This window comes from Pollachius pollachius (genome assembly GCF_949987615.1).
Source record: "Pollachius pollachius genome assembly, chromosome: 1".
In the NCBI taxonomy this organism is placed as follows: Eukaryota; Metazoa; Chordata; class Actinopteri; order Gadiformes; family Gadidae; genus Pollachius; species Pollachius pollachius.
Window position 1 is genome coordinate 21,436,250 of NC_136934.1, and position 10,794 is coordinate 21,447,043.

The following is a 10,794-nucleotide window of genomic DNA, read 5'->3' on the forward strand; positions in this document are numbered from 1 at the left end:
AAGTAAATTAAATGTAATGGATATTGTTTAAAATGTATGAGTGGGATGTTGAAGGTTAAATGTTGTCCTGGGAGCATCTTCTCTGACCCAGTATGTCCTGCTCTCTAAAAGACCTTGATAAGCCAGCCTTCAACCCTGATAAAAGAGAACACATCGTTACCCACAATGCCCTTCACCTATATTTATGGACCAACATGAATCAGGTACGAGTGAGATTAATTATGGTATGGTGATTCGGATGGGCGACTGAATGACTGCGTAAAACAAAATGTTTCTGAAAGATTGAAATTTATTTATTAAACATCTTCATAAACACACAATAGAAAACCATTTCAATGCATCTCAACATATAGATTCTGGGGGGGAAAAAAGACTGACAAGCAAACAGACAGAGGGTCAGATAATAATACGTTGCCTGCTTTGTTTGATATTTTTGAAATGAAATCATTCATCAACAGCTTAACCTCATAAGAGCCAGCTGTCTGTCTGTCTGCCTATCTATACGGGCCGGTCAGTCTGTCTAATAACCAGACATACAGCTGGACGCACATACAAGTCTTTAACAATGTGAACTATATTTCCTACCATTAATGCGATGCCTAAGGTGTATCTACAGGACAGGCAGCATTAGACACAACGGCAGAACTGCTTAGACTGAGGGCCTGCAGGTGTCTATAATAGTATTGGCACTTTTGAGTTTCTCTACATTTTGGCAGTAGTTGGAAACACTCCAGATATTAAAAGCAGAAATGCTTTGTTGAGGACAGCAACTATCAGCCACACACACACACACACACACACACACACACACACACACACACACACACACACACACAAAGACTTTCAAAATCTCTCTCAAATCAACAGAAATCTAAATCGAAGCACTCTGAAACAGATGGAACATTTGATTCCTAACCGGAAAGAGAAAGAAGAAGCAGTAGTCTTCTGACAGATAACAGGTTAAGTGTGGAGACGAGGAGAGGGTAGGAAGAGATAAAGTCGAGAGAAACTGTCTATCCGTCTGTTGAGGGAGAGGAGGGGGAGGTATCGGACCGACACAGAGGCCTAACTCCGGTGGAAAGTCAAGCCTCTCAAAAAGCTGACCAAGATCCCGTGACCCATTTGTCTACGTCTCCTCCCCACTAAAACTCGTCCATCCATCCATCTAGCGATCGATCAGTCCATCCACCCACCCGACTCGCCTCTCTGTCGGTCATCCACTCCTCCGCCTCGGATGTAAACGTCATCCCTTTAATGACATGCCGCCATACATTTCTCCCCTCTTTATGACGAGACTCAATTCATCAGCCCCGCCCCCCTCCCTCTCTAACCACGCCCCTCTTCTCCTCCTCCTCCCCCTCACCACTCCTTCTTCTTCTCGTCCATGGAGACCCCCCCGGGCCCCAGGGCCACCACCAGCAGCAGGCCCCCGATCACCGAGGTGGTCTGGAAGAAGTCGTACTTGAGGAAGTCGTGCATGGGCTTGTAGGTGGGCACCGTCCAGAAGGCGTTGAAGAACAGGTTGATCCAGGCCAGCCACAGCACCAGCGTCAGCGCTGCCAGCTTGGTCTTGAAGCCCACCGCCACCAGCACGATCAGCGCCGTGCCCACCAGGTTCTGCAGGATCTGCACACACACACTTACATTTAGCAGATGCATTTATCCAAAGCGACTTACAATAAATACATTTGTTTGTCAGCGCGCGCGCGCACACACACACACACACACACACACACACACACAAAACTAAGCCCAAGTATAACCCAGAGTCTACTATGGGTGAGAGGGGAGGGGGGGATGTGTGTTTACTGTGTGTGGCTGGTGGCCTATTGTGGGCCATGACTCGTCTCTGAAATGGTTTGAACCAGTTATCTTTGTTGCTTGGTGATTTGATTTCAGTTGCAATTTCGGTGCTTCCCTATTACTATATTTTATGCAGTTAACAAGTATTTATTAATATTCATTACTTGTCAACCCTTGACTTGTGCGAATCATTTCAGAATTTCACAGTGTTCTACTGTGCATTTGATAAATAAAACCCTTAGAACTTGTGTGTGCCTGCATGCATGCGTTTCGGACGAGGTGCTGACGGAGGTTGGTAACCTATACTCACAGTGATGAGGTTCAGCTCAAAGTGCAGTAGGGTCATGAACATCAGAACCAGGAGGACACGCCCCCCCAGCTGCATGTACTGTTTGGGGGAGCTCTCCCCGAGGGACGGCACACCGGCAAACATGCTCTTCCCCTCGCCCCGGCTCTCAGCCAATAGCAGTAGCAGCCCGCCTCCCAGAGCCAGGTTCCTAGGGCAGGGATTGGAGGATTTAGAGACAACATTGCCTCTCTTCTCCTCCATGTGTCATTTTTACAATAATAAAATAATAATGAAATGATAACAACAATGAAAATACAACTTACATTAAAACATTGAGGTTTTTTTTATAGTCGTTGGCTTTAATATGCTATACATTTTCTTTTACATTCTTAATACATAAAAAAAGCATTTGATCACCTCATGAGGAACTTCACATCCCAGAGTATACTGTATGCCACAGTCTGGAAGACAGACAGACAGACAGCCTTAGTGCTCACTTAACTTAACAATCAGTCAATTAAAAGAATATAGAAAGGTGCAACATGTTCTGGCAGACTGTCAAATTAGTCTTCTGCAGAAGGGGGTAGAATATTTCCAGAGAATCGTGGTGTACACCCCTAGCGTAAGAAACAAGTTCATGTCTCCCACAATGGTTTTTGGTTCCGAGTTCTCCCTCCCTCCCAAAACACATCGCCACACAGAATATAGGAGTAATGCTATTCAAGTAATGCTATTCTGCCAAGTCTTTCTCATTCAAGGGATGCAGTAAGTCAGAGCCAGTTTTAAATGTTTCAGTGTACTCTTGACGTGGTTGACAAGAGGTTCCCATACTCCCTCTGGGCATCACTACGACACCATCCCCTCATGGACAGATGGAAGACGGGACGCTGCAGTGACGGATATCGACTCTCGAGGGGTAGAGTTGTATAAAGAGACTCAAAACGGGTCAGCCCTAGCTAAGGCTAGCTGCTAGCTGCTTACTTAAAAATCGCTGAAGCTCAATGCAAAGATGTCTTTGACGTAACGTCAAGACTGTTATTTCTTCACATTCTGTTGATAATTGCAGTTCCTCTTTCTATTTATTAAACTCATAATATGACATGTTGCACCTTTCCATGTATTTAGGTCACAGAGTACATATCTACCAGACTCTTCTGGAGCGGTGGTACCTACCTGCAGGGCAATGATTCCAAACAGAGCAAAGCAGGCATACTGAACCAAATTCCTGCTGAGGATCAATACGCAGCCACCTAGAGGCAGAGGGCCACAGAAACAGACACATTAGTCATTGTTTAGTACCAACACTAAATGTCTGATCGCTCACCTGCGGAGCAGTGCTTTTACGAACCTCATTTTGTCTTAAATACCCCACAACCGGCTGAGAGCAACCGAATTCCAGAATTTGCTACAATTTGTTTCAAGAATGATATTCCACTATATCCATGGCAATTTGATGTGATCTCAGGTTTATTGAATGATTACTATTCCTCCATGTTTTTTTAATGCGTTTCGTCTATTTTACCTTCTGACTACAGAGCCAAGCGCTGACTGATTATCGTACCACAAATGTTTCCCTTTGAGGGCGGAGTTCTAAGTGCAAAGCCAAACGACTGAAGCCAGTAAGGTCAGCCGTTAGTGTTGCTGTGACAGTGCCCTCTCAGAGGCACCTCCAGGTCATGAATATATTATAGAGCATGGTCCACCCTCTGGGCATGAGCGATGCCCAGAGGGTGGATGGGTGGATGGTGGATGTCTGGAGATCCATTTAGGAGTGGGTGATATTGATGGCTGTGGCAGAGAGAGGGTTAAGCTTCTCGGTCACTTTTGAATACAACACCCTGGTGTGTGGCACGCTTCACCACATCGTTCATTAAAACGCTTGCACTCAATGACGTGAACTAGCTTTTCTATATACGTAACATCTCCGTTCCTTCCTAGCACTCTCATCCCAATTTTGAAACTTAACAACCAAAGAAATGTCCCATCCCTCCCACCCTACATTTCTCTGTCATTGAAAGGTGATTTTACCGCACCTGACAGGCAGGATGGATCCCTGAACCAATCAGGCAAGAGATTCCCTGATGAGCCGGGAGCGGTCTAAACTCTAAATTGTACTGAAAAAGGCACGCAGTCAGCCAGAGGAGATAATGTCACAGAACATCCAGACATGCAAACGGCGCGCTTTTTGGCGCGAGTCGCTTTTTTATCATAGATTTTGGGGACCTGTGTGGTTCGTGCAGATCCGAAGATTTTTTTTGGGGGGGGGGGGGGGGGGGGGGTGCGTGTCGATCGGTGCGCGCGTGCAGGTGTCAATAGTCCGTAATCTGACTGAGACCCCTCGAGCCTTCGAAGTAAAGAAAAGTGATTCCGGAAATGATTTTGTTAGGGGACCAATCTCAGCCCTTGCCGTCGCATCGACGGATAGTTAAATATTGGATGCGCATGCGCACGTAGAGCTACGGAGAGGGTCTCCGACAGGGTCTCCCGTAGGAGTCGATTCACTGGGGACGCTGTGGACAAGTACCTTCTAGTTTTCAGATAACTTCGATAACTTGTTTAACTAAGTGGATGTGGTAGGCTACACCACGGGATGAGATCACTGCCACATAAATAAAAGGTAGGACACAATCTTTTTGCTTAAGATTAGCTGGTGCTGTCTGTCCGTCTGTCTCTTATGAAGCAGTGTATACTAAATTGAATTTCCTATTTATTAAAGCATATAGCATAGGCCTTCTCATGTTAATAGGATATTACGCCGTCATATTTTTTCTGACTTTGGGTAGCGCTCACTTTTTTTGTCATACATGTGTTTGCATCCCTGACATCTCACTAAAAGCTGATGTCTAACTATTCACACTCAAATATTAGCTCTTAAATCAACCAACAGCACCTTTAATCAATTAGATTTAATCATTTTCTATTGATTGTCTCATTGATTCCTTGATCATGGTTGCAGCTATAATGGCTGAAGTCAACCAATGGACAGACAGATAGGTGTGGGTGCGGGTCTGTCTCCGGGCCTCACCCAGCTGCCCCAGCAGGTTGATGAGGACAAAGCAGGAGGCCAGGAACCAGCCACAGTTCCACGTGGCCGAGATGTAGTCGCTCTGCTCCGACCACTGGAACCACATCCTCACCCCGTCCTCCAGGAAGGTGCTGATCAGACACAAGCGCGCCAAGTGGGGAAGATACTGCTTGGTGAGACGCAGAAACTGCACCGGAGAGGAGAGAGAGATGACAACAGAGAGTAGTATTTTCAGATGGTTATTTCCCTGCTACAATTGTGTTCTGCATTGGGGGTGTCGTCTTTTCATCATCGCAGCTCAACCACATCAACCACAGGTGACCACCACCATTTTCTGTTGCAGCCCATTGAGTACATAAGTGTTGTTTATGAGTCATTCTCCTCCAGCCAAGCTCCACCTAAGTTTAGCTTTCCACACCAGTAGGAGATGTGCCTCTCGGCCAATCACCTTTCTCCCTGTCAATACGGTGTAAGCTTTGGTGACAGAGTTGGAATCAATGGCGGTTGCTATGGAGACTGTGTGGTTTACCGACTAATATGCCATTGAGACGACAGTGCACAAAGCAGGCAGGCATAATCGGATGATATCATAAGACAAAAAAGGAAGAGGGGATAGGAGAGTTGTGATTAGACAAACTAGGAAGTCAACTATGCGGTTAAATCATTGTCGTAGACTCCTAGGCAAATGCAACTTACAAACAAATCAACAACACATGGACGCGGAGGACTCTGATAAGGCCAAGAAACATCGCACATGGGAGGTACAACTTAAGCCATAGACTATCATCAAATCAGAAGGATCCATGAATGCCCTGAGGATGATGACTCTAGGTGGCTCTTTTTGGTTTTGCTTGCGGCTTAAAAATCAAGCTAGATGTAACCTTAATGGGCCAGCATGATGTGGCAGTGGTGGCGGAGATGTATGATGGTAGCAAATCATAGCGTTTCCCTATAGCGGTGATTTGTCCCATTTCCCCTGTAACAGATGGGTTTGGTTGGCTCACACAGCGCTTTGAAACTGCTTTGTTTTCAGAATTGTTTCGTGGAAGCACTTCGACGGAACACGTCAGAATAGACTACTTCATGATCGATTACGGTTAAAAACACAACACAAAAGAACACGCCGTCTTATTTTTTAGCTTCCGTCCTTTAAACATACCCAGTAAATCAACGATTCAAGGGGCCATGCCTAAAACTAGAAACATTAAGGTCTTTAAAGCAGACTAAGCAACAACCCTTTCAGCTAACGTTTGTTCCACTACCCCGACCCGATCGGTCTCTCAACCCGTGGCAGGGTGGCCGTTCCCAGGGGAGCAGTGCTCACCTGGTCCGCTACATCCTCCGCCTGGCCCATCAGGTCGTTGTGTCCCATCTCCTCTCCGACAATAAGGCACTTCGATAATCAAGTTCAACGTTCGGAAAAAAACAATCTGAATAGTGTTACAACTTATTAACGTAGCCTCTTCCTTACTCAATCGAAGTATATTCGCGTTGATGGCTGCCTGCTTAGAGCCTGCTCCGCCCCATTATCCTCTGCGCCGGTCGGCAGTGCGCCTCCTGTCGGCGCGCTGGAGAAGACATGCCACGTAGTCGATTGTCACCGGAGCACACGTCACACACACCGCTGCTAGTGAATGAGCCAACAGACAGGGCCGGTACTAGCTTGTAGGGGGGCCCTGTTCAATATGGAGAAACTGTGCCTGGGGATTAAACAAGGTGGTCCTGTGGCATGAATTCAACATTTAAATGTCTCTATATTTACAAGTTAGAAGGAAAATAAGTTAGATCCGTGAAAAACATACTTATTTCATTATATTTAAATTAAAAAATCTCAAATTGACCCAAGCATTTTAAACCTACATAAACTGATAAAAAATCGGAAAGACTGTGGCTGACATCATTAAACTTCTGAAAATTTATATAATTCACTGAATCTTTACTGAATATCTCCTAAATAATAATAAATGACAAATGCTGAATTTTCCTTGTGGTTATTTTAAATGTCAAGAAATAATTTGTTAAAGTAAAACATATGCCAATATCCCTAACCCCCTGACGCTATTAATAAGTCCATTATAATAAGGCCATTACACATAATTAACATAATTTGAATAACGCACATAGACATAAGTAATGACCCTTACATTTAGAGGCGGCTTCTGAGCTGGCTACTAGCTGAGGGACCTGCCCGTCTGGGCAGCTGTTGGTTTTGATGTCTGCGTCCGAGAGAGGGTTAAGCTTCTTGGACACTTTAAAGAGCACCTATTATTCTTTTTCGACTTTTATGACTTATAAACGTTGTTATAATGATTTATAGTCGTGTTAACCATACTAAAGTGTCAAATAATGACATACATGCATTTAGACGTATTCACTGCTGACCGTCTTGGGTGGCTGTGCAGAGCGCTAAACACTGAGGACGCCGGTCGCCATTCACTTGTTCAAATTTCCGGGATTTATCTACGTAGAACAATCCAGATTTTCCATGTATGGTAATCCTGCAACATGCTCATGCTTCCGGAAGGTAACCAATCACAATGGAGTGGGGTTGGCAGGAGGGGGGCGAGGGGGCAGAGAAGGACGAGGCCGAGTGTTGACAGAGAATGCTGAAAGCGCCCAGATTAGAGGAAGAGTTTCCCGAAAATCTACATAGTTTTTTGTGCTGTGATTCGTGTCAGGTTGCTCTATAGGAGTCATTAATAGGAAAGTAAGACCAGAAAAGTAGTATAATAGGAGATCTTTAAGGTTAAAGCAACAGTTTTGCAAGCCTTTTGTCTGATTATGATGTCAGGTTGATCTGGCCTAAGTCCCTTGACTCACCAAGGAACCTCTCATGGAAAACTGTTCGGCTGTAACTGTGTCCTAAGAGCCTGTGTTCATCATTGTCAATCTCAATAACGGTAGGTGTCCCTACTCTCTACTACTGATTCAATGGTTCACTGGTTCAATTAATGTTGCTATGTGCATATATTGTCTACACTACGCGGCTACGCTGATGTTTCAATCACCCCAGAAGAGATATTAGTTTTTTTCGATTGTATACACACAAAAAATGGAACTATGCACACAATTCTGAAAACTTGAAGCTCATGTATCAACTACAAGGCTCCAGACTGCTAAACTCTAAGCACAATTCCACTGTTTAGACATTTTTTGCTAAACTCTAAGCACAAATCTCATCAATTAGCACACTTGGTCACCTGGATCACACTGGCCTTCAAAACACAACAACTAATTACCAATAAGTCTAACTCACTTCTCACCTGTTCAAACTCAACTGGCAAAACACTTCAATCATGTGTCAGAGCATTAAAGAGACTCGGTGAGCTCTACTGTGTTGTAGATATAGTCCTTTGGCCTGATCAGGATTGGAGGTGGGATACATACTGATTTACATGTAGATCTGTTTCACCTCATTTATATTCTTATTTTTAATTTTTGTTGAGCTACGAAGTGTCAGTTCAGCTGAACATTTCACTATATTACAGTAAAATATATATATATAATTTGCTTTGTTACCTTTTTGTACTTGCACTGATTTCATCATTACATCCCCGAAAGACAGTCTAAACATTTTCTTACTGTAGTGTTTTTCATTTTACTTATGTGTCAATGCAATAACTGTACTGTAATTTACCAAAATAGGTAGCCTAACATTAGTGTATTGTCAGAACAATGTTGCAGCATCAACTATAGGTGTACAGTATGACTCTGGGAGCTAATTTGATAGACAAATATGCATTGTTTCCTATTCTGATACGATTGTCAATGCAATATTTATATGATATATTCATAATATTGTATTACAATATGGCAACAGTCTTTATACTATATGTACCACCTAATTGCAACTTTAAAAAAGAAAGCTATTTCTAAACAATTTTATACATTGGAATATGTAACATGGCCTCATAAAGCCAAAACATATGTCAATAGTATTTTGATGGAAGTGTTTTGAATTGATCACACCAGTGTTTAATTGATGCTCTCTAAGAGATATTAATTTGATAGCTGTGTTTACTGTTTGGTGGAAAAAGAAGGTTTTGAGAAGAATATGTTTAGTTTTGACAAAATGATTAACTCTTCTCAGGTTTGTGTTTACAGTTTTGAGAAATTGATCTATAGTTTCAGAAAACGTGTTTAAATGATTGAGAAAAACTGTAAGAGTGAGGGGATTGCTTAATTTCCCCAAAACATAATGGTGTATGTGCATTTAAACAAACACATACAAAAAATGTATGTGTGTGTCTCCCCCCAAAGGCAAAGACATTTTAAGGTACAAACCCCAGCAGCAGCAGGCCCCTAGCTACAAGCCCCAACAGCAGCAGGCCCCTAGCTACAAGCCCCAGCAGCAGCACCCCCCTAGCTACAAGACCCAGCAGCAGCATCCTCTGAGCTACAAGCCCCAGCAGCAGTAGGCTCCTAATTAGCAGCAGCAGCAGGCTCCTAGCTACAAGCCCCTGCAGCAGGCTCCTAGCCACCAGCAGCAGCAGCAGGCTCCTAGCCACCAGCAGCAGCAGCAGGCTCCTAGCTACAAGCCCCTGCAGCAGGCTCCTAGCCACCAGCAGCAGCAGCAGGCTCCTAGCCACCAGCAGCAGCAGCAGGCTCCTAGCCACCACCACCACCAGGAGCAGCAGCAGCAGCAGCAGGCTCCTAGACAGCAGCAGCAGCAGCAGCAGCAGCCTCCTAACCACCACCACCACCACCAGCGGCAGCAGCAACAGGCTCCTAGCCACCACCACCACCAGGAGCAGCAGCAGCAGCAGCAGGTTCCTAGACAGCAGCAGCAGGTTCCTAGACAGCAGCAGCAGCAGCAGGTTCCTAGACAGCAGCAGCAGCAGCAGGCTCCTAGACAGCAGCAGCAGCAGCAGCAGCAGCAGCAGCAGCAGCAGCAGCAGCAGCCTCCTAACCACCACCACCACCAGCGGCAGCAGCAACAGGCTCCTAGCCGCCGCCAGCACCACCAGCAGCAGCAGGCTCCTAGCCACCACCAGCCCCAGGACCACCATAAGCAGCAGAAGACTCCTAGTAACCAGGACCACCATAAGCAGCAGAAGACTCCTAGTAACCAGGACCACCATAAGCAGCAGAAGACTCCTAGCTACCAGCCCCAGGACCACCAGCAGCAGAAGACTCCTAGCTACCAGCCCCAGGACCACCATAAGCAGCAGAAGACTCCTAGCTACCAGCCCCAGGACCACCAGCAGCGGAAGACTCCTAGCTACCAACAGTGAAAATCTCTTAGGTCAGTCTTGGCCAACGGGAATATTTTGGGCCACTTGAATCCCAATTCACATGTGAAAAAAAAGAGGCACAATTTATGTTGACGTTGAAGTTAACTGCCCCCAGTAGTCTGGTGAAAAACTATTTCGATCCTTTGTGGTATGGTCGTCTCGTGCTAGGTATGACTCGGAGAGTGGTAAATGTTCAACACGTGCTTTATTCTAACAGAGACACAAGGTTAACGGCCTTGCGTTCTGGAGGTGGTTCATCTGCCGAACATAGGTAAACAAACAGTTATATTGGGAGTGGGAATCTGAACGGTAAATAAGCCACGCCTGTTCTAATTTACCCAGGTAAACATTTGAGCTGTGTTCGAAATCGTTCCCTATTCACTCGCCCACTATTCCCAGATAGTGTTCATGATATAGTGCACTATATAGGGAACGAACAAGCG

The 10,794-nt window shown here is 45.1% G+C and overlaps 1 protein-coding gene across 1 annotated transcript; it reads right to left on the reverse strand.

The window, feature by feature from the left end:
* Nucleotides 1–718: 718 nt before the first annotated feature.
* Nucleotides 719–6,636, reverse strand: LOC307073444 (surfeit locus protein 4-like). The gene is made up of 6 exons (XM_079733290.1): nt 6,442–6,636; nt 5,118–5,304; nt 3,266–3,342; nt 2,510–2,553; nt 2,114–2,300; nt 719–1,626 (listed from the first exon to the last, which is right to left on the reverse strand). The coding sequence occupies exons 1-6, from the start codon at nt 6,487–6,489 to the stop codon at nt 1,360–1,362; spliced, it is 810 nt and encodes a 269-aa protein (XP_079589416.1). The 5' UTR covers nt 6,490–6,636; the 3' UTR covers nt 719–1,359.
* Between the last annotated feature and the right edge of the window lie 4,158 nt (nt 6,637–10,794).